This window comes from Brachypodium distachyon, chromosome 4, assembly GCF_000005505.3.
Source record: "Brachypodium distachyon strain Bd21 chromosome 4, Brachypodium_distachyon_v3.0, whole genome shotgun sequence".
In the NCBI taxonomy this organism is placed as follows: Eukaryota; Viridiplantae; Streptophyta; class Magnoliopsida; order Poales; family Poaceae; genus Brachypodium; species Brachypodium distachyon.
This window is the reverse complement of record NC_016134.3, coordinates 6,612,435-6,636,812: the sequence shown is the minus strand read 5'-3', so window position 1 is coordinate 6,636,812 and position 24,378 is coordinate 6,612,435. Positions and strand designations below refer to the sequence as shown.

General features: G+C 42.0%; 2 protein-coding genes across 4 annotated transcripts; both read left to right on the top strand.

The window, feature by feature from the left end:
- Positions 1 to 2,224: 2,224 nt before the first annotated feature.
- LOC100830658 lies at positions 2,225 to 3,112 on the top strand. Its single transcript, XM_003576294.4, has one exon. The coding sequence runs from the start codon at positions 2,312 to 2,314 to the stop codon at positions 2,915 to 2,917; it is 606 nt and encodes a 201-aa protein (XP_003576342.1). The 5' UTR covers positions 2,225 to 2,311; the 3' UTR covers positions 2,918 to 3,112.
- A 2,211-nt stretch (positions 3,113 to 5,323) lies between these two features.
- On the top strand, positions 5,324 to 20,812 carry LOC100840452 (CHD3-type chromatin-remodeling factor PICKLE). 3 transcript variants are annotated; one of them, XM_024455049.1, is made up of 21 exons: positions 5,326 to 6,447; positions 7,053 to 7,270; positions 7,651 to 7,742; positions 7,863 to 7,920; positions 8,047 to 8,195; positions 8,871 to 9,043; positions 9,122 to 9,252; positions 9,381 to 9,668; positions 11,216 to 11,356; positions 12,175 to 12,420; positions 12,584 to 12,724; positions 12,796 to 13,113; positions 13,235 to 13,408; positions 14,229 to 15,216; positions 15,285 to 15,373; positions 16,315 to 16,419; positions 16,519 to 17,652; positions 18,378 to 18,834; positions 18,913 to 19,103; positions 19,196 to 19,391; positions 19,564 to 20,812. In XM_024455049.1, exons 1-21 carry the CDS (start codon positions 5,829 to 5,831, stop codon positions 20,406 to 20,408), a joined length of 6,753 nt encoding a protein of 2,250 aa, XP_024310817.1. In that variant the 5' UTR covers positions 5,326 to 5,828; the 3' UTR covers positions 20,409 to 20,812. The 3 variants fall into 3 exon arrangements, with proteins under 3 accessions (XP_024310818.1, XP_024310817.1, XP_010237268.1); XM_010238966.3 differs by having other exon boundaries at positions 18,378 to 19,103; XM_024455050.1 differs by lacking the exons at positions 18,378 to 18,834; positions 18,913 to 19,103; positions 19,196 to 19,391; positions 19,564 to 20,812 and having other exon boundaries at positions 5,324 to 6,447; positions 16,519 to 17,281; positions 17,392 to 17,537.
- Positions 20,813 to 24,378: the final 3,566 nt, after the last annotated feature.

Here is a 24,378-nt window from a genome sequence, read left to right as displayed (position 1 = left end):
AGTACTGGGTGGAAAAACCAGGGAGTACCCCGAATTGGATGGCAAACTTTTAATTACGTTTGAACCTGAGGTCCTTGGGATTTTGATTTGCAATTAAGAAAAGAAAAAGAAATATGGTTATTCGGTCTTCCTTCCCGATCTAATCGAGGCGCTGGCGGAGGGGACGAGGGGCGGCCGCGCCGGCTGAGGGATGAAGGGGACGAGGGGCGGCGCCAGAGCTCGATGTCGCCCCGCTCCTCCATGCCGCGCCTTTCCCCGCCCCCGACAAGCCGCAACGAGTGCTCCCAGAGCTCCGCCTGCAGCCGTGCCCGACCTGCCCGCCGCCGTGCTCGAAGAAAATGGCCGGCTCTGCCGAGTGCCGCTGGCTGCCCCATGCTCCGCCCCAACGAAGCCTCCCGCCATGGCCTTCGTCTCAGGGTTGTCGTCTCCATGGTCATGGTCTGCATCGAGCCTGCCATGCCCTCCCCGCGCCGCACCAGACGCCGCCCAGCCCCCAGCAGCTGACCTTGCCCTCCACGCCGTCCGGCGCCACCAATTCCTCTGCCCCGCCCGTTGATCTGCTGCCCGTGCCTTCCGCCGCCCAGCGTTGCCCCACGCCCGCCCATGGTCTTCTTGGATGTGGATCGGGATGTGCAGGAGCGCGAGCACGGCGGCGTCGTGGGGGTGGCGGCAGCGCCCAGGCGGCGGGGTGGCGGCTGCGCGGAGGCGAAGCACAGGAGGTGCATGTCCCTAATCGGTCTGGGTCTGTGATAATCCGATCTATTTGATTAAGGGGTAAAAAAGACCAATGTACCCTTTTGATATCAGCTGTTAATGCCTTTGGTACTCCCATGTACGTTTTTGGAGGACCGGGTACCGTAAATTTTCTCAATATATATATACATATATATATATATATATGCACCAAATGTTGAAAAAATGTTGCATGTCGGATTTCCATGTTTGCAAAGAGCCAACTCGGGTATCTTGAACGAAAAAGCTATAGAAATCTCTGAAAAAATTTGAACGGTTGAATTTTTTGATTGTTTTGAATTACATTGGCGGCATCGTGTAAAGGTTCAGCTATATTGCTACAGAAAACGGTGTTTATCTACAGAACATATAATATCTTCCGACGGCGTCATGTACGTACACACATCACGGTCATGCACCACTCATCATAGCCGCAGAATTATGGATCAGTTGGTGCTTTGCCGTAGGTACGGTGGTGTCCGCCAGTGAAAAGGAGGGGACTCATGCATTTGTTGACCAGTTGCACGCGTTCTGCGGCAATATTCCAGCTACCAACTCTTTGTACTAGCTCGGTACCTCATGCACTCCAGCATGCTCTAGTGATGGGACTTTCACTAGCTTACAGCTTGCAACCAACGAGCGAGAAACTATTGGCGTGTTGTCCTAAACGCTCCAAGTTGTTGCTAGCTGCTGCATGTGCCCGACAAGATAAGGTATGTGAAATGTTGATTACCTGAAATGCTATGTTAACCTTTCTTAATTAATACAAGAAATTAACTAAATACGGAGTAGAACAAAAAGGTTACTACTGGTAGGACGAACTCCTTTTGTAGCTCGGGCTTCATGAGCCGGATTGTTTTTAAAAACTAAATCATATTTATAAGTTTTTAAAAATAATCTGAAAAATTATAATGTGCATAATTTGATTGAGAAATGTTTTTAGTTATGTTGCGCATGAAAAATATATTATAAAATTATAAATAAAAACATTGTTTTGCTATTATAAATTCACAATTAAATCTGTCGACTTATTTTTTTGTATACCATATCAGAGAGTAGATCACATCTTTCCAACCTCTCTACATTCATGCTGCCAAGTGGACACCTGTAAGACCGTACCACGGAATAGACGAAGGCATGAACGTACAAGTTTCTCACTTCCCTCACTCACTCCGAGGCCAAGCCTCGTCGTACGCTAATCGGATGACCAGTGAGCGGCAGCCGGCAAAGCAAGCGTGCAGTATAGGCACCGTAGGGCCAGCTTGCAACGAGTCCCAAAGGCAGAAACAATAAGCCGTCCATCGGTCATATCCTACCACAATCCCTTTGCGAAAGCAGCCAAAGCAGCATGCGGAAAACAGCTAGTACTAATTTTCTACTGTAGGAGTGAACAAATTAGCCGGCCGGTGAGGAACCCCTGGACAAAAAAGCCACACACAAAGATCTTCTAATAAGCTAACACCCTGACCACTGTTATATATACCCCTTCCGTGTACCACATTTAGCTTCGTGCCATCGTGTGTATTTTCTTTTCCAAGTCCTCTCCTGCACTTGCACAAAATCACAAGTTGATGAGCATATGGACATCCAAAGCTGCGTGAAGGCCTCTCTCCTGGCGCTAGGCCTGCTGTCACTGGCGACGTCGTTGCCGCACCTGTATTCCTGCCTACGGACCTTCCTCGTGGTGTCCCTGCCTTCCGTCGCCTCGGCCGTCACCGCGCCCAAGTGCCTCTTCGTCTTCTCCAACATCATCGTCGTCTTCCTCGTCGGCGAGTGCAAGCTCTCGCACGGCGGCAAGTCACCGGACATCGGCGACGACGACGTCCTGAACGACCAAAGGCAGGAACAAGAAGAAGAGTTCCACCAAGAGGAGCTGGTGATGGAGACTGCCTTAGGGGCATTGGTTGTCACCGGCGCGAGCGAACAAGAAGAGGAAGGCAACATGGCAGTTGTACAAGAAGAAGAGGGGTCCTTGGTAGTACTGCAAGAAGGTCATCATGTAGTGCAGATGGATCAAGATGAGGGGTCAATAATGGAGGTAAGAGTCGGGTTCACGCTAGAAGAGGAAGAGGAAAGCAGTGGCCTGCCGGCGGCGGACGAGCTGAACCGGCGAGTGGAGGACTTCATCGCGAGGTTCAACATGGAGAGGCAGCTGGAGGCCAGGATGCTCGTGTGCTGTTGTTGAGTTCATCACCAGATATTTTCTTTCCTTTTCTGTTAGGATCGACTTTGCCGCGTATCTCCTGCTCATCCTTCTCGATCACACTCTTCGGAGGAATCTTGAACAAAGCAGCGAGTTAAAATGACAGACGTTTAGATCACTTTGTTCCATTATTATTTTCTCCGGTAATTATTTATTTCGAACATTTTTTTTCCGTGAGAAGACGAAGGCTATATATTAAATCAACTAGCTCTTGCAGGACCATAAGTAAAACAAAATTATACATATGTCCATGCAGTAAGACGACCCCCTTTTGCTGCTGCACTCATCGGTGGCGCGTCGCGAGCAAAAATCGATGCTGTCTCTGGACTTCCGAACCACGTCGGAGCCAGTATATCGTTGTTGACATAGCAACCAAGTAGTCGCCGGTCGGAACCAAAAAAACACTGCAGGCGATAGTGATACGAGAAACATACTGATGTTTCGGAGAAAAAGGCGACAAAAAAGAGCTAGATGATCACCCCAGATCCAAAGAGAAAGATATGGGGATGCCTAGGCTCACTACATCCGCGACGGGGTCAAAGCTGACCGAGCAACGCCGACTAGAGGAGAAACACCTCTTGGTGTGGCGGTGGAGTTTGTGGGTGCATGACTCTACCCAGCAGAGTTCAAATTCTGATGCTCACAATTATGTTGTAGGGGTTTCCATTACAGTCTTTCCATAAAAAAAAGAGACTAGTGACCAGATGATGCCCTGACTTCTTGTATGCCACCGACGAGGTGGATCAAGAGCCGGAAAAACCTTATTCTTCTACTACATGGCATCTCTATATCCATTGTAGCGCCGTCTGCTAAGGAACCAAACCCTAATTCTCAAAGACCTAACAACCGCACCCCAGATTTGGGAAGTTCAACACTTGGCCTTTGCATGAAAACAGAAGGAAATATGTCTCTATGTACTTTCAACAAGCAACTACGATATATATATATATACACACCACAAAATAAAATACCCCCTCCGATCCATATGTATGTAGACACGTTTCATTATACATGTATGTGCGTGTCTAGACAAAACTGTGACAAGTAATTTGGAATCGGAGGAAGTACTTAGATCAAACACAATGCCTAGTGTATATAGATGGCAAAGGACAAGCCCGAGGAAAATTTAAATTACTAGCACAATGTATTGTTGCGTTGCTATAGACAAAAAGTGCACTCATGTATATTTAAACATGATGTTATATTATCTTGCGGAGTATTATCTTCCATCATATATCTATATTTGCTGGGTGCATGTATTGACGACCTCATGCCGATGTGAAAAAGCTTTGTACCTAGATTGAATCTTCTCCTGAAAATATTTACTAATTTTTTTGTTTTCCAGTTTGCTACTCTAGTAGCTCTATTTGGACGCATGGTTTCGTTGTGGGTAATGGAACATATAGATTGTCGTCCTTTTAGTTTAAAAAAAGGTAATTAAAAAGTTAACTCAGGACTTCTGAGTATGGTAACTCAAGACTTGTGATTACGATAACCCTTGAAAGCAATGTAAAACTTGCAAGAGTGAAAGTGTTCCTTTATGAATGCACCCACGCACATCTTGACGTGTACATTACCAACCACCGGATAAATTCTGAAATAAATCCAGGTAATGTGAGCGTCCATGTCGATTATAGAACTTTAACTTTGGTAGGTTGGTTCCACCGTCAAATCATCTGAGATATGCTCAGTTCACAATAAAATCTTATTTTTTAATACGAGCTTTTAGGCTTGTCAGTTGATAATGTGACAAAGATATTTCTTCTTTGAGTAGTGTCTTTAAGCCTCTCATAATGGGGGTTTTGAACACCTTATCTTAGGCATTTTTATTGATATTACATGCTTATCAAGGAAAAAATAGAAGAAAATTGTTTCCTTTACCGGAGGCTTAACTCTTGCACGTGAACATATACTCCGTCGAAGGACTCTAATTAATGAATGAAAGATCTTTAAAATAAAGTCCGTGAAAGGGGCAACCGTTCACGGAGTACTTCCTCCATTTCAAAACACAACTCATATAGATTTGTGCACTTGGACCAAGGCAGCTCTCGTTTCATGTGCCTGACCACCCATATTGAATTAATAATAAATGGATGTGAGTAATTATTGGCCGGGTGCAGGTACCAAGAGAAAAATGAGGTGTGTTTTGGAACAAATAAGAAAAATCTATATGAGTTGTGTTTTAGAACGGAGAGAGCATCAAATAGCATGACTCTAATTAATGAAGAAAGATCTTTAAAATAAAGTCCGTGGAAGGGGCCAACCGTTCACGATTGCGTTGGATGAATCACAACGGCGAAAAACAGATCCGACGATCATGAGCATTTTAGAAGTAGCTCTATTTTTATTTTTCTCTTAAATGAAATTTAAAGATCAGCCTGCCTTTTTCTGCTCTTCCCCACCGCCGTCTGGTCTAAACCCGACCCTGCAGTCTGCCTGCTGCCGCCATGCCCTAGAGCTGCCGCCGTGCCGTAGCTTAGGAATCACCGCCGGCGCCTCAACTCCTCCTTCTCTCGCCCGCCGCTCCCGCGACATCCCGTCCCTGCTGTCTCCGCCTCGTCGGCCATTTTTGACGTTGGTGCTTGAGGTACGAGATTTTCCACCCCGCACCGAACCCCGCAAATTCCGCACCGGCGCACCATATAGCGGTCTCCCCTCCTCCTTTTGGTCCATCTCGCTGCGGAGATCCCCAGCCCCCTCGCTCTTCTTCCTCCTCGCGCTGGCACCACTGGATTCCAGTAGCGCAAGCGCCGCCGGCGCCGGTTGATCTCCCCTTCGATTCTATTGCTGCCGAACCGTTCCTCCTCCCCGTTTTATCTCCCCTAATTCGCAACTGGGGCAAAATCAAGCTAGGGCGGCCGCCCTACCTAGCCCTATCGTGCTACTGAAGCGGATGGCCAATACCCGATCAGGAGCTGGGGCGCAAAAAGATGGAGCAGGGGACACTGGTGCTGGTACCAGCAGCACAAGGAAGGCGAGCGCCGCTACCAAAGCAAAAGCCCCCAAATCTGCAATGGCCTCCACCTCGTCTGCCAGTGAGCTGGAGTCTAGGAGCTCTGCGCGCCAAGCAAGTGATGTGCAGGAGCCAAACCTCAGGAGGTCGAGCCGAGAAACAAGGGGAAAGAACCCTAATCTAAAAGGCGCTGCCGGTCCTTCTACGCCGGTTTCACAGAAATCTACGAGGGGGGCTGATACCCCAAAATCCTCAGCAAAGAAGCTAAAAGGAGTAGCAGAATTGACAGCCAAGGCTAGTACCCCAAGAATGTCCAACAGAGTAAAGAACAGCAGTGTATCAGGTTCTACTGCTTCAAACGATTCAAATGGAATTTCTAGTCTGGTGGCTACTCCCAACAAGACTGCAAAAAGACAAATTGATGAACATGACTCAATGAAGAATAAACATGATGGCTCCGAGAGTGGTAGCAGGCCATTGAAGAAACAGAAAAGGCTGACCGGAAGGAACTATGCAAAACTCTTCAAGAAATGTTCTGAAGTAAATGAAATATCCCCAGGTACTGGATTTTCCTGTGAGTTTGAACTCATGTTTTGCTTGTCCAGTCAACTAGGATTGTAGACGCATTTTAGTTTGCCTGTCCCATATCCCAGTTGATCTGTTTGTGGCAATCAGCCATCTCTTTGACTTTGATCTTTGCTGCATGTAATGTTAATTAAAGCGACCAAGGGGAGACGTCCCCTGACATCTTTAAGTAAGTGTGCATGTCCTCGAACCTGGGTGGGCGCTTCTAGTGGTTCACAACCATGTGAGTCCACCATGCACCCGGGATACTTCTCATATAGATGCATCCTAGGTAGCTGAAGTTGCAAAGCTTGACCTGTTCTTGTGTGGCAGGTTTGGTTAGGATCAAGTGTTTTTTAGCTTGCTGAATGCTCCAAAACCAATGCATTATGGCTTTCCATGCAAAGCACACCTGTTGAACTAATTAATGAACTGTATGCTTCATTGGGGCTTACAGCTTATTCTCACCAAAATGTTAGGCACGACAATTTATGATGACATTGCGTTGTTTGTTTGTTTGTTTGTTCATTTTGGTCGGGAAGGGGGGGGGGGGTTAATCCAAATGCCATGGTCACTTTATCAATCTTTTTACTGATGTAGTTTCTGCTCCCAAAGTGGATGAGGGAAATATTTCCATGGCGCACACAGAAGATAATGTCTCTGTTTCGGTGTATGAAGAAAGTGACGCGCAAGAACAAGATAACCAGGCGCGTTTAAGTCAAGCCGTCAATAAAATTTCGAAAGGTTCTACTTCTGGCTTGCATGAAGCTCCCAACATGACATTGGAGACAGATTGGAATTCTGCTCCTGTTTCAGAGGTTTGTTCAACTATCTTCTATTCCCCAAGTTGCCGGTTTTGTGATTGCAGCCTTCATGAAATCAAGGCATTGCTGAAAGTAGCAGTGTTGTCTTCCTTCATCCACTGTTTGTCTTAACTGTGAGTCCTGACTAACAAAATAGACTGCTAGACACATTATTCAACAGATGAAGATACATCTTATGCTTTGTTTTTACCAACTTAGGTCCCTGAGTTCCTTTTTTAAGTATTATGTTTGATATCTTTTTTATCCTGTAACATGTTGGTTCCTTCAATTATGATGTTGGATTGTTTTTGCAGTCCTCTGTTTTTCTCTCTTATCATCCTTGCATGTGTATCAAATATCAAAGGACTTGAAGTTGCATCATCATTCTTGTGCAGGCGCTTATGCCTACTGATCTGTGCTCAGAAGTTAATGTGGCTGACAGCAGTCTTGCAATGGAAGCTAAAGAGCAAACTGATGGCTATTCGAAGTACTCCACTCACCCTTGCAAAAATGTTTGTTTCCATTTAGCTACATAGATGCTACCTTCATGTCACTGGACATTTATTTGGTAGCACAACTGATTCCGTCATTACGTCCTGCTTTGCAGCGAAAGCTTGGTACCAGAATCACCAAATAGTCCTAACTCCAATATTGATTCTAATGAGGTAGTTGTGTAGTACTTAAATAAGTCTTATAGCAACTTCATGCCACGCATGTTTCGTTTCATTTGTTTTTGTTTTTGTGGATGGAATTAGTAATTGGAACAAAATGTTCTTTGTATCCTACCATAGGCCAAGAAGTCAATTGAAGAAGATTATTCCATTAGGATTCAAGAGGCTTGTGCTTTGAAGCAGACTGAAGTTACCCAATGTGATGAAACAGATTGTGACGAACACATCTGTGTTGTTTGCAGAAGTGCGGAAACTCCAGGAATTCTTAAGTAAATCAATTTACACTATAATGTATCTGAGCTGTCCGTTTTTGTCCTCAGTTCCTTAATACTCCCTCTGTTTCAAAATAGTTGCACATGCAGTCTTTTAGAGATAAAAATAAGCCAAAGGGACAGATTACCACTTGATTTCTCTTTTCGTATTCCCATGCAATTTATTGCACCATGCATTTAATCGTCCTCCAATCTCTACTAAGCCCCACCTCCTTTCATCCAATAGAATTATTGCATTAAAATTGTTTGCCTAGGAAAAGTAAGAACACAATGGTTTATAGGCTTTGGAAATCTTAAATCTTAATGTACTCCCTCCGTCCCATAATTATTGTCTCAAATTAGCCCAAAAATGGATGTATCTATTCCTAAAAAGCTTCTAGATACATGTAATATTATTTCGACAAGAATTACAGGACGGAGGGAGTACAAGTATTTTGAGAAAACCTGCAAATCCTATATGTACAACTAATTTGAAACGGAGGGAGTAACAAAATAATGTAAATAGTGGCCCTAGCATAAAAAAGGAACATGATCATGCAAATTTGAAATGAAACATTTTCTTTTAGCAGCTTTTGTGCTAATTCAGTTAGTCACCCTGACAATTAATGACCCAATTCAGTTATTCTCAATATGTAAAGCTGTATTTCATTATTATTTACAATTTGGTAACAGGTCTTGTGATGGAAATGTCTGCAAAAGAAAGTTCCATATTTCTTGTCTGGGTTTTCCCTTGGAATGTTTCTCTCTTGGTATCTGGTTGTGCAGTATATGCTCTAAAGAAAGACTCCTGTCTGGTGTGTATACAGCCAGTGGGGGAGTTGAATCTTTGTGGGATGTCAAGGAGGGTATGCTTAACAAACACATATCAACTCATCTTGAATCATCTCCATCCATCTGTTAACACCATTGCTTTTCCACTATAGGAGTGCAGAACTGCAAGCAATATTTTGTGAAGTACAAGAATCTAGCTCATGTACATAATCGTTGGACTCCAGAAAGTGATATAGGTCATGATCTTGTCTCCAAATTTAGTAAGAAAAATCAAAAAGAAAAGGTTGTTACTATTTGATAAATTTATTTATTTGTGTTTGTAAGAGGAAGCTGCTAGCTCTGCACTCTGCAGAAGAGCAAAATCACGTCTGCTGATGACTGATGTGTTCCTTTTTTAATGTTATTTCTTAGACAATAATGTGGAGGCAGGAATGGGCTGAACCACACCGCTTATTGATGAAAAGATCACTTATGCCTCCAAAAGAAGCTGAAGAATTTTTTCATTCAACTGGCGATAAATTGGCATTTTGTAATGTCGAATGGTTAGTCAAATGGAAGGATCTCGGCTATGAGCATGCTACATGGGAACTTGATACTTCATCATTTTTATGTACGGGTGAGGCTGAGGAGCTCAAGAGGAACTATGAAAACCGCCATGAAGCTGCAAGAAAAGCTTCTGACACTGCAAAGATAAAGAAGGTATCCATTAGAGTTTAGAGAATAATTTTACATTTTGACTGACATGCCATAACGTTTTGGACAACCATACGTAGCCTATATATTTTGATTTGCTATCTATATATATCCACAATTGCACATAGCTTATTCTAGTCCACTTTACATAAATACTGAACCTTATAATATCTAACCCTTACAACTTAATATTTCTTTGTTCACCTGATTTTATTTTGTCAAGACGAGCAATTATGGAAATTCAGAAGCTTTAACAACTAGTTTTCTCATTCATTGTTGAAATCCACACCATTTAATTTTCTGTACAAGGATGTCTGCATGTTCAACTTATCTTTCTCTTTCTATGGTGTCACTTCACCTTCACTAGGTACAATTTATCTTTCACATATTAAACATGAGGTTTAATTCCGAATGCATTTTGTTTTAGTTCTTTACAACCTTTACATTTTGCGACTCCATACATCACACCCAGTATCAGCCTGAGTTTCTGCAATTTTGTTGTCTACTTGCACTTTAAGTTACCTTGATGAGGCATACATGTGTGTTGATATGGATACATAATTATAGAGGTACAATGTTGTCAAAAACTACACTACACGGACTGTTGGATACAATGAGTTTATGTGTACTTAGTGTAGGTTTGTTTTGAAACCAACCTTGCCCCACGAAGTATTTGGCTAGCATACTTTAAGTCAAGGTTGTGCTTGCCCATGACTTGCAATGTTGGCAAGCAAAATGAACTAGAGTGGGCAAAGAGGCATTGTCATGCCAAAAAATGGGCATCCATCCAAAAAAATATCTTTGACCGTGACTAGATGAATTAGAACGGTAGAGTTTGGCACCATCCAAGCATAGAAAGGAATGCAGAGAGCTTCTAGCCTCCTAGTTACCATGCTGTAAACCTAAATGCAAATACCCAAATCACAGGGTACTTTACATGACACAATAAATGACTAAATTACAGCTTATACTAGCAGCAGAGACATTTAGAAGGGAGAGGCAGGGGGGAGGGTGAGGGGCAGCAGCAAATGGAAGCGCGAGAACAGGCGACGACAACAGTTCAAGACAGATGAGTTCTAGGGTTTAGTAGTATTGTGTTAGGATTGGGTTTTTACTTGGTCTAAGTTACTTAATACTGGACACTATCCTTAGAATATTGAAAATTTAGTTAATTATTTTATAAATTAGAAGCCGTTGATGCTTACGGATACAGTATCGAGGAGTATAAAAAACTAATACGATACCCTGTATGGCACCTCGTGGAGCATCAGGGTAACGTAGCTGCAATTCAAATTTTCATGCTTGTACGTTCACTAGTACCATTCTGATTTACTGGCACTTTTTTGTTTTTCGAACCTTGGATCATAATGGGCTCATAATTACATAGTCGCTGCAGGGCCTAATCCCTGTCATGGCAGTGAGGCTTAGAGAACTTTTCTCACTCTATATGAACTTAATAAGGACATTTTCAAATTTTTTTCTGAAATGAAACCATGTATAGCTTAAAAATGTGACAATTTCGAGTGGCAGTAATACCATCTGTTGTCTTACAGGCTAAGCAAAGTCCATTTCAGAAACTTCGGAGGTTGCCAGACGGGTGTCCTCCTGGTTTAGATAACGTTCACTTGAGTTCGCTTAATCAGCTCCGTGAGTTCTGGCACAATTCTCGTGGCGCTATCTTAGTGGATGATCAGGTATGACCTAGCCCCGAAAAATATGTTCTGTTTCCTCCTTGAACTTAAATTCTCACTTGGAAAAAAACCTTAAGTTCTCACTGATATCGGATTTTGCTTCAATTTTATTTTTCCTACTCATTTCTTCTTGCTGGATGCTACTCCCTCCGTTCCTAAATACTTGTCCCTGTTTTAGTGCAAGTTTGCACTAGAACAGCGACAAGTATTTAGGAACGGTAGGGAGTATACCGGTAGTTGCTTATAGCCATAGGCATGTATAAATCTTTTAATTCACCAGTAAGACTATTATTCATGTAGTATTGTGGGAGACTGGAAGTTACAGTGGGGTGATTTGCCTATTCAACCCTGAAATACAAAACGGTTTGAATTGTAGGCTCTAACTATTAAAATAGTCCATTTTTCACCCTCAGGTAGTTTTACCAGTTGGTTGGGTAACATGGATGCCTTGTGTCCACGTCACTGACATGGAAAATCGAACACAAACACTGCAAGAACAAACTTCACTATTTCAGATAAAAACTGCCATAAAAAGTGCTAGACATGGAAGAATAATTGGTAGAAATAGATAACAAAAGTAATTTTATGACATGGCAGTGGCAGTGCATGGTGGACACGTGTGATCCATGCACCAAACCACTTGTGAAAGCACCCTAGAGTGAAAAGCGGACTGTTTTAATAGTTTAAGGATGTAATTCGGACGATTTTAGAGTTAAGTGGGCTTTTGCCAGAGTTCAGAGTTGAAGCTGCTGCCAGAGTTCAGTTTTGTTGTTTTCCTTTTCTGCCTCAAGGTTTAATTATTAAACTCATCTATTATACAGGAGCGTATAATTAAGACCGTTCTTTTCGCGATGTCCATATTGCCTGATGTCAGCTGCCCACTTCTTATTGTCTCTACTTCTGTCTCATTGTGGGAGGCCAAGTTCAATCGCTTGGCACCATACATCAATGTAGTTGTGTACAATGGGGAGAAAGACGTGCGTAAAACAATTCGTGATTTGGAGTTTTATGATAATGGTTCTATGATGTTGCAAGTTCTCTTGGCCCACCCTGATGCTATCCTGGAGGTAATAGTATTCTGTTAGTCTCAGCTCTGTAACTTACAATTTAATGGCATGCAAAAGATGCCTCCTGTTTCTTATTTGTTCAACATTATGCAATCCTGGAATTTAGCTATCAAATATATATATAGATCTTTTACTTTTCTTTGTTTGTTCCACTTTTAAACAGGACATCGAAACCATGAAATGCATTGTTTGGGAGGCGGTTATAGTTGATGATTGTCAAATCTCAAGAGTTTCAAAATGCCTTGAACAACTTAAGCATCTCCTCGCCGATTTTAGGATGGTTCTGTTGAGTTCCCCACTTAAGGTGCTGTCGCTAATTTTACCCTATAAAATTTCATTGGTACACAGGCCATGTTAACTCATGTTTTTTTGCAGGAAAATATTGTTGATTACATCAACTTGCTATCTTTTGTCAACTCTGAAGGAAATGATATGTCTAGCATTTCAAATGTTAATTCTATTGACACACCTGGCACCATAGCGATGCTGAAATCAAAACTCGCGCTTCACGTTGCATTTGAGCGGAAAGCAGACTCTTCGAAATTTTTGGAGTATTGGGTCCCTGCTCGGCTCTCACGAGTGCAGCTAGAAATCTACTGTTATACCTTACATTCAAACTCCTCAGCACTCCGATCACATTCGAAAACTGATAGTGTTGGCGCTCTTCGTGACATGCTTTTGTCCCTCCGGAAGGTTTGCTCTTAAATTATTGAGTATGCATGCTTTTTTTCTGCAGTAGGCAGTTAGATGGATTCTGCAATGGTACTCATTGTGCACAGCTACTGACTGTCTTACTGATCTTATCATGCAACAGTGCTGTGACCACCCTTATCTAGCAGATCAAATGCTGCAAGCCTCTCTTACCAAGGACCGCCCAGCAACTGATATCCTAGATATTGGAGTTCATGCAAGTGGCAAGCTACTGCTTCTTGACAAAATGCTGCAAGAGATCAGGGGAAAAGGGATGAGAGTTGTTATTCTTTCCCATGTGAGTTATTCATGCTACTATGCTTCAAATAAGATTTCTTCCTTCCGCTATTTGAATTTTGGCAGAATTCATGCATGTTGATTCCTGTTAAGGGTAATTTTTTCTATCCAAAGAGTTGGCAATCATTCATATTTTTTGCTTCCTCAAGCATGCATTGATGATCTCCTTCATTTCCCAATTTGCCAAATGTTATGCACAAGCATGATCAACTGCTCAAATGATGAAAGGTTTCTATCTGCGTTTGCTCTTTAGTGTGCACATTATGTCAAATTGTTAGTAATAACATTTGGGTATCTTAACTTGCCTCATTTTCAATATCAAGAGGTGCACGTCCATAAAGATTTATTAGGTGATATTTCCCTTTAACAGTTGCACACTAGAATTTTATTTAGTGTTCTACAATGAAAATGAAATATGCTTGCTTCACCATGTGTTCTTTTCCAAGTACATGTCCATCTGAATGTATAGATATTGTGGACATGGTTGCACTTGCATTTTGAAAACTTCCGCTTCTGCACTTCATTAAAAAGAATCATAGATATACAACATGTTAGAACAAAGAACTTGTGCAGATGCAAAATTTTGATTGCATGCACATTGTAAAAAAAGGAAAATGACTACTACTAATGTTGTGTAGTCCAACGTTTTATCCTTTTCTGAAATGCAGAAGTGTCACTTTTCCAACATGGTTGTCCCATGTTCACAATTTTGAATTGTGGATGTCTATATCCCTTATTTAGTTTATTGTTTAGATATTCTCTGATTTGTTATTGTTAGAATTAAATGGATGATCAGTGCAAAATGATGTTACTTTTTTCAGGTTCAGCCCGGTGCTGGTGCTGGCAACCCAATGGGTGATATTTTGGACGATTTTGTCCGTCAAAGATTCGGTTTTGAGTCATATGAACGTGTAGAGCGTAATTTGCCTGCGCAGAAGAAACATATTGCAATGAGTATGTTCAATGACAAGACTAAGGGGCGTTTTATTTTCTTGATCGATAGTCGTGCCTGTCTCCCAAGCATTAAATTATCATCAGTGGATGCCATCATCATCTATTGTAGTGATTGGAATCCAGCAAATGACTTGAGAATCCTCCAGAGGATCAGCATAGAGTCACAGTCTGAACGTGTGCCCATTTTTCGTCTGTATTCATCTTGTACGGTGGAGGAAAAGGCTCTTATACTTGCAAAGCATGATCATGTTCTTGATAGCAACATCCAGAATATAACACCCATCTTGAGCCATTCTCTGCTTAGTTGGGGTGCATCATTTCTCTTCAGTAGACTCGAGGAGCTCAAAAACAATACCTACTCTAGTAAAGATTCTGATGCTGAGAAACTGTTCATGGATGATGTGCTTTTGGAGTCCTTAACAAAATTATCCACTAAAGTTGATATCAGCACTAAGGTGAGCAATGCAGCCATATCACAAGCTGATCTCAGTGGAACCTTTTATTCTAGAGATATTGTTCTATCAGGTGAGAGGGAAGGAATCTCTGCACCGGATGGTGATCTGCCAAAGTTCTGGACCTTCTGGTTTAATTTGCTAAATGGGAAGTTTCCTCGTTGGCAATATATAACTGAGCCAGAGCATAGATGCCGTAGGAAGATACAAAACATGGAAGAACAAGGGAAAGTTCCTGCCAATGAAACTGATGAAGCAAGTACAAAACGTAGAAAAATTGCTGAAATCGTGGATCCATCTCCAAATGTTCTAGCTGGCAAAGACAAGGGATCAATGTTGCCTGAAAACTATATGGCATCTAGTTCTCAGCAAATATCAGTTGGTGACACATGGCAGGAACTAGGTATCGCTTAATTAACAGTTCTTCTTTTAATGTGAATATGCATTGTTCTAATGCAGTGCATTTTGTAGGGGTGGAAAACCAACATGGCACACAAAAAGGTCTCCATGTCCAATTGAGGCCAGAGCTCTCAAAGTTACATAAATTGTTGGAACTACCGGTATTGCTAAACATAATGACTTCATTGCTCTATTGATGTTATTCTTCTTAATTCACTAATTTTGATAAAGTAGTTCTCATGAGAGTTCTTTACCAAGTAGGATCATGATAACTTTTGCTCTGTATAACTGAAGCACTCTTTTAATTTCTATGGAGTCATGGATATCTTGCAGTTATAATTCTTTGCAAAAATTTTTTAGAGGAACACTATTGCACAACTCTTTATAACTGAAACGCTTGCTTTTTCTTGCCGTATCATCTCTAGTTCATTAATCTTTAGTAGTTTCTACTGGATAAAAAATTAGTAGCTTGCTGTTTCATCTCCAGTCCATTAATCTTTAGTGGTTGCTACTAGATAATTTTGTTCAAGTATACTTAGTACCTTTTTTTTTAGGGAAAGTATACTTAGTACCTTGTTATGACCCTGGTTGGCATCTGCAGTGTTGCTGCTGGGCTGCTGGCAATGCCCACCTGATCGATATCGTTAGTTGAGAGTTTTATTTTCACACGAGGTTTTATTTGGCAGCATTGAACTGCAGTTTCGGTTTACTGTATTAGATTCTACCTTTTAGAAACCTCGGAAGGCAAAAAAAAGTTCTACTCTACCTTTTGGAAGTGTCAAGTATATACTACTTCTTTGTCAAAAAAAAGTATCTACTTCCTTACTTCTTTTGGTGAAAAGTACTGATCTAATTTGGTAGCATTGAAACTGCTACAACCAAATGCATCCTCAGAAAAGTAAATTGTTCAGTTGTTTGGAACTGATCAGCAAATGCATCATTTTAATGGCAATACATTATGTGTAGCAATTAAACAGACATAAGTTATTTCAAAGCATTGTTTTACACTACAATATCATTGCATGTGTTAAATTTCATGAAGACGGATGATCACTTATCTATTTGACCTGATTAGATTCTTGGATAATAATGCATTTTGTAGGAGAGTGTTAAATGCTTATGTGAGGAATTTCTTGAGTATATTTTGAAGAATCACCAAGTCACTCAGGAGCCAAAGGGCATACTGCATGCATTCAACATTGCGCTGGTCAGTAAAGAACCTTTCTATAAGTTTTTTTCTACATATGCCATGTTAAATTTTATGTTCTTTCTCATGAATGTTCCCTTCTTTCATTCTTTACTTCAGTGCTGGCGTGCTGCTTCTCTCTTGAAGCACAAGGTTAATCGTCGAGAATCATTGGTCTTAGCTGCAAAGCATTTGAACTATGAGTGCAGTGAAGATCTCGCTTCCTATGTTTATGACAAGCTAAGAATCCTAAAGAAGAAGTTCTCACATAGAGCAGGCGGAACAAGCAAGCACAATCAATCGACTTCAGTAAAGAACATACCACCATACCAGGAGGAGATCTCACCTAAATCGGGATATGATGAACCAACGGTGGCAACTGTCGAGGGTAATTTAGAAAATGGATCACATCAGGAGGATACACATGATTTATTGATAGAAGCGATCGTACCAGGAGAGAAGGAAATGCTATTTGTTCCAGAGGCTCATAAAAATCAACATCTATCCAAGGATGTACTTCTTGGCAGAATCACGGAGAAAAGAATTCATTTAGTTAATATGGTTTTTACCTTAAGAGAAAAGAATATCCGTGAAACACAAGCAAACGAGGTAGCAATGTTAGACATGCACAGGCATAACAGAGTGATTAAACTGAGAGAAGCATGTAAAATAGTTGTTGAACACCTTCGCAAGAGTCACGCTGATCCAGGCAGGGATTGTCAAATAAAGCTAATTATTGAATGGTTCACTATGCTGCTATATGCGTATCTGGAGCACATCAGATACCAGCATGAGAAGCTTTACTTGCTGCAATCTAGTGTGTGGACCAAGGAGTTACAGTTGAAGGAAAATTTCCTCCAGGAAGCAAAATTTGGCCAATTAGGTGATACTTTTGATCAACACATTCCTTTACCAGATTCAGGCTTTTCTATGGAGGAATTCAGCCACTTTAGTTGCTGTGTTGATACATTTACTTTGGCAAACTGTTCGCAGTCTTTGGATGATATCTCAGCAATGGAAATTACGTTGGTTCGAAGTGTGATTCCATCTGAAGTTACCAATGCAGAAGTAGCGAGAAATGGGTCTGCTGAAGTTCTTATCCACACTGAAGGAGGGCCGGCATCAGAAGGTTCTGGTCTGACGGAGAACAGGATCCAGAGTAATTCTGATGTCATTGACTCACAAGGAGGGGCTTCTTTGACTGTTCAACACGAATTCAGTTCTAGTTCTGTATTTCACAATTCCATTAATCAGGTATAGCATGGATTATTCTTTCACATACCTGCAAAATGCTCTTTGCTTGCTTCTTCGGTTTTCTTATTCCGATACAACAATGTGTTAAATTTTATTTCTTTGGAGCTTGTGTCAGTCTTATAAGCTTATCCATGCAGGACCTGTCCTGTAACTAACTTTTTAGCAGGGAATTGTCAACATATTTCGCAGCCAATGTTCATTTGTAGGACTATAATGCATTGAAGCTTCAAATCAATTTTCAGGAGTTGTGCTTTTTTTTAATGATTGGTAGATTACTCATTCAAGTTCTTATTCTTTATGATATAGCAAAAGGAGAAAGAGATGTTTATTAAGCTTATCTAGGATTCCTCCTTTTACTCTTACCTCTTTCCACATAGCAATGGATATATGGTTACTTGCTCACTAGTGTACAACGTACTGGGCCGCAAAGGTAGAACTGTTTGTGGTATGGTTCCTTTCACACGGAAACACTCATTTGAGTGTTGCTTTACCCATTTGCTTCAATTGAGATAGTGGATAACCCAGTTGCTGCATCTTACCCTATCTTTAAATTAGGGTCAGTTCTAAGACAATAGTGTTCATGTTTCAACTGATGGTAATTTATTATTCCGTACTTCATTGGAGTCCTGTGCTGTCCATTACATACCATTACACAAATATTCCTTTTGGCCACTTTTTATTTGGTTCTAGAACAACTAATCATATGTACCTGTAACATATCTCAGGCATCTTCAGGTGGTGAGCATAGAGGGACTGAACATGTTGAGGGAGAGAGTGGTGTGGGTTTGCAGCCATTACTTGGAGGTACGAATCAACAAATAGGAGGTGCTGGAATGGAAGTCAACACCAGCAATGGAGACAGCACTCTTGCAGATACCCCTCACATTGAACCACCACAAACTATGGCCCCTGTACCCGGACAGGCTTCCTTGCAAATGTCTAAGGAAGTTGATGCAATTGCAATGCAGTCAGACCAATCAAGTGTAGCGCTAGCACAACCTCTGCAAGAAGAGGCAGAACAAGCAGGTCTGTGTGGTTCAGCATCAGCTGAGACTTTGCAATCTGAAACACAACCATCATCATCTAGGGAAATTGAAACTCAGGCAAATCTGATAATTCAATCTGCCCAACCAAGTATAACACCAGCACAACTTCCACGAAGAGAAGCCGAACAAGCAGGCCTATCTCATGTAGCATCAGCTCCGTGCATGCCAACTGGAATGCAGCCAATGACTCAGGTGTCCAATATTCTGCTCGAAAGAACACGCCCTGATCTGAGTGAACCCAGTCATCGACCAGAGGTTGCACCTGGTTCTGTGCAGTCGGCACAACTCTTTCCGGTGGCATCGATGATGTTTAGTCATCCACCAGTTGGTGACGAACCACTGAAAAATGAGGTGCACAGGTTGCGGTTATACATTGACTCGCTTAACAAAACCCACGAACTGAAGGTTTGAAACTTCTTGCTCAACACATCTTGATTGTGAATTGCTTATGTTACTTGGGGGTTCATCATTTTTTCATTTTTTCAAACTATTGGCAGCAATCACAACTTCAGACGGAGTGTACCCAAGAAATGGAGAAGGTAAAACAAAAGTATGATTTGTTGCTTCAAGAAGAAGATTCCACTCATCTTCAGCAAAAGAAGACTCTTGATGATTTATGTGAGAAAGTTCTCCTCAACCAGTCACTAGCTGACGATTTTCGGGCCAAATTCATATCTTCTTCTGGAGCACAAGGTATTTATCCATATGATTTTTCATTTTCAGCTAGTCTATCCGAAATGCCCAGTTGTTGCAGTTTTTTGATAGGCTTGTACTGAAAAAAAAGCTTGTAGTTGTTAGTTAAGTCGACTAAATTTCTATTGTCTATACTCTATAGCTAATGCTCATTTCTTTCTTTGTTCTGCAGCTAGAGCCCATAGCCCTCCAATTCGCCAGGCACCTCAGGCTTCTCAGCAAATTCCGACAAGGCCTTCGGGGGTGACATTGACTGCACCACCAATTGTGTCATCGTCACCTGGTCGATCACCATTACAGGTCGATCGACCATCCTCATTATTACAGGTGTCTCGTACATCATCGCCATCTTCACACACAGTCCGACCGGGTCCGTCCATACCAGCCAACCTTGTCAGATCTGCATCAGCTCCTTTTAGTCAAACACCAGCCGCGTCGCGTGGAAGCTATGGAGTCCAGGGTGAACTAGCACGAGCACCTGCTCCTCATCTTCAGCGCAGGTTGCCTCCACGGGCGCATCAGCAGCAGCTTCCAACTAGGCTGGAGGGCGCATCTGCAAGGACACAGTCGACTCCTGCGACTCCAGTAAGACAATCACCTTCACATGCACTTTCCCAAGGCAACCCATCACCGTCAAGTTCGCTCTCAAGTTCACACCCGATTACACCAGCAGCCGTGAGACCATCGAGTCCACATCAAACCCACCAGGGACCACCACCTCAGTCGTCAAGTTCAAATCCAACTCGCCTGCTACCGCCATTATCTTCAATTTCATGTGCATCTGCGCAACTAACACCACCACCAGGTTTCAATACATCGTCCAGCATCGTGTCCTCAGTCGCATCGAATGTGCTGCCAAGTGGGTGTGTAGGGCCTTCTGTTTCAGGCACGCGGCAGTCTGATTCTGATTCAGTATCTTTGGATAAATGGCTTAACAAAAACCTTGGCTTGAGCAGTGAGCCCCCGGGCGCAACGGCTGGCACTGATCTGGTATGCTTGTCTGACGATGATGAATGAAGGTAGCAGCATAACCGGAGGGAGTAGGCGAACAACCTGAGTGAACCCCCTTGATCCGTGGGGAATCTGACCCGGAATGCATACTGCCGTTAGTACTGTGTCGATGCATACTGCCGTTAGTACGGACTCCATAGATCGATAATAGTACGTTGTCATGCTGTTTGTGCTACTGTGACACCGTTTCGGAATTCCTGGCCACGCACAATGTCGATGGATTGCAAACCAGCGGATGTTTAATGTAGGTGTATGGCAATGGTGGTGTTTCTTTTTTCTGTTGTACGTAACATGACTGGCGTTGTATAGTAGACTTGTCTGTAGCAGGACAATGTACTCACGCCCATTCCGGTCACCTCATGATGCATAGTCTCACCATACGGCCTTGTTTGGTGTTAGTGTATTTTTTAGTCACTAGTGTTTTCGTATTGACGGTTTTTGGGTGTTTGTCCAAAACACTCAAAAACCCAAAACACCACCCAAAACCCTAAAATACCAAAACAATAGTGTCCTTTCAAAAAATTTTAGTTTGAGAAGTGACTTAATTTGATTAAAAAATGAAGTGTTGTGTTGGGGAAACTAGGGATAATTCTCTCCAAACTTTTCCTATCAAACAACCATTTGATGTTTGTAGTGTTTTCTAATTTGGAGTGGTTTATACCCTAGAAAACACTCTAAAAACTCTAGTACCAAATAGGGTCTAACACCATTCTTGTCATAATGGAGTATTCCATTCTGGCGGCATCTTTCTTGCTCCGGTCATAAAAGAAGCTTAGTTCTACCTACCTATGGAAAAAGATTTGCTCCCTGTTCGGCATTGTTGGGGGTGGGAGGAGGTTTTGCTTTTGCAAGTGTGGTTGGTGCGTCGGTTTTGTCCTGTACCTAGCTTTGTCAGGTTTTGCCCTGCACCTAGTTTTGTCAGGTAGTTTGTGTTCGTCAAGGTTTTCGTATGGCTTTTCTATTTTTTAGGCCTAGTTTTTCTTATAAACGGGTCAATTTTTTCTTCTAATTGAATCGCGGCAACCAATCATTGTGTTTTCAAGAAAACAAAACGAGAGAAAAAGACAACACATTAAGAAGCGCATCTATTTCCATAGTTTTGGTAATTTGTAATCACTTTGAGGGTTTTGGGTGGCAGGCCGTGTCATCTCTTCAGGAATTGGATCTTGGTCCCGGCGGCACTGGGTCTGGGTCCGTCCGTCGGAGCGAACCGAGGAGGAAGGGGAGCAGACTAGCAGAGGAAGAGGAAGGGAGGGCCACGGCTGGGGAAGAGGAGGAGTCGCGGCCTGCCACCTCTCGTCGGACTGGCCGCCGCCGCGCCATCTCTTCGGAATCCGGTGCACCGGGGAAGGGGAGCAGAGGAGCATGGGGCGCTGGGCGTTGTGGGCGTGAGAAGGGTATTGGACGTGGGAATTTGTACAAGCTCCGGTCGGAAAGAGAAGCACCGAAATATATGCTTGTGCAATTTCGGCTCGATTTCTGCTGGAGTCTCTTTTGTCTAGCTAGCACAAGTGAGGTGTTTGTTTAGCTCGTTGGCTTGTAGCCTTAAAAGCCAAATAATCACTGCTCTCCTTGCTGTGGCTGGCTTACCGCGGACCATTTAGCCGGCAAAGTTCTTGTTTAATTAGGGCTGCAATACAGCGCAACGTACGCGCGATAGTGAGCTAGCGCGTACGGCTCCGTGCAACCAAAGGAGCAAAGCTCTGTGCTGCATGCTGCTGCTTCCTTGCACGATAGCCGGCCGGTGGGTACCTTCAATCATCACGGGCTGTTCTTTGATGCAGCAGCTGTGATTTGCATGCGTGCACTTTCAAAGTGTGCTAAGAGCACACATGAAGGGGAAACACAAAAGGTTGATTTTTGATAATTTAAAATGTTTTGTAGCTTAAATCGTCCATCCAATTCATGGTCCATTTACGTAATTGGATTCGTATCGATAGAACTTCAAAATAATATCTCACTCAGACATTTCGACGGACCTTTTTTCGAACTCTTCTATTATCAAATGATAGTACACCAGTTACTATCCTATTTTTTTTACCATATGGTAAATTTAAACTAACACGGTCAATACGATGGCAACTTCATATATTACTGGATGGTAATTTTTGAGCCATTAAAAGTAGTTGACATGGTAACTTCATACAAAATAGGATGTCAACTTCATATATTATTTGGATGGTAATTTTTAATCCATAAAAAGTTGTCGGCATGGTAACTTGGTACAAAATATAATGGCAACTTCATATACTATTTGGATGGTAATTTTTAAGCCATAAAAAAAGTTGTGGACATGGCAACTTGATAGAAAATAGGATGGCAACTTCATATATTTACTTGGATGGTAATTTTTAAGTCATAAAAAAGTTGTCGACATGGCAATTTGATAGAAAATAGGATGGCAACTTCATATATTTATTTGGATGGTAATTTTTAAGCCAAAAAAATGTCACTAGTACAGAAATGGCTATAGGACAACCGAAATTAGTGGCGAGTATTGGGGAGCTCGTCACTAATGCTCGGTTCCAGAAACCCAATCGGGTCCAGAAATCTCAAAAATCCAAAAACCAAGTATTAGTGGCGAGCCCCCCAAAACCCGCCACTAATGTTTGGTTCCAAAAATCCAAAAACCAAGTATTAGTGGCGATCTTTCCAAGAATCCCCACTAATGCTTGGTTTCTTAAATGAGTAAAATATTCATACTATATTAGGTGATTGTGAAAAAAATTAAACGCATGTACTTTTGAATGAGTTACAATATTTTTGTATTACACCAAGCATTTAAATTCAAGATTCAAAATATTCATGCCCCAATTTCAATGATTATTTGGACATTTTGTAGTTATTTAAATTTATTAAATTCATTTAAATTCAAAAAAGTCTGAGAATTGGCATGGAGAGTAATACTACCATAATATACCTCAACAAAAAAAATTGTGTGAAAATATGAAATTAGTCATATAATTTCTTTTGTTTTGGTCCATTTGAGTAAACCTCAAGTATCGCTTCTACCCAAACTTGCCAAAATCAACATTTTCTAGGTAGAAGTTTCTTATTTCTTCTTGAATTTAATTATGCATGCTCATTATCACTAACTAAGAGTCCATGCCAAATTTTCAGCCCATTCTGATTGAAATTGAATTTTATAATTTAAAATTAGTACAAAAGGTTCATATAATCCTACAAATTTATTCACAAATTTTTTGAATTTTGGATTGAAATGTCTGATGTAATACAAACACGTAGTAACACATTGAAAAGTAGAAGTGTTTAATTTGTTGGCATCCACCAAATATAATATGAATATTTTATTCATTTCTAAAAATGCTATTAGTGACTATTTTTAGGTTAGGAATCGCCACTGATAGATAAACAGAAGACTTGGAGAATCCCCTGGTATCAGTGGCGATCTGTAAGCGTGTGCACGCCACTGATAGAATTCCTGGGGCCTACCATTTAACTGGGCCGGCCCAATAGGCCTCTCTCCCTCTCAGCCGTCACATTTTTCTCCCCAAGCTCCCTTTCTCCTCGTCTCTCTGCCCCGAGCTCTCCACTCTGCTCCTCCTAGCAAGCCCGCAGTCTCCCTCCTCCTTCCTCCTCCCCTCCCATGCTCGTGCAGCCTATTCCCTACCCCCTCCCCACCTAGGCCTGGTAATGGTGCGGATCAAGATGGTTGTAACGGTGCGGGTATTCAAACAGGTTTCGTTGGTGCGGATCCGAATGGATAGAAAAAAAATTTGGATTGGATCGGTTTGGTCTAGGTGAATATGCGGTTTGGATTGGTCTGGTCTAGTCTCTCCCCATCCACCCTGACTTAGGCCTGGTAATGGGGACAAACCCGCACCAGACCCAGATCGATCCATGCGGCAGCCAGCTCGCTCCCCATACCAATCCGCCCCACTAATCTGTTTGTTTAATCCAAACCATACCAAACCGCATGCAGGTAGCCCCCGAACCTCACCAGACCGTACGAAGT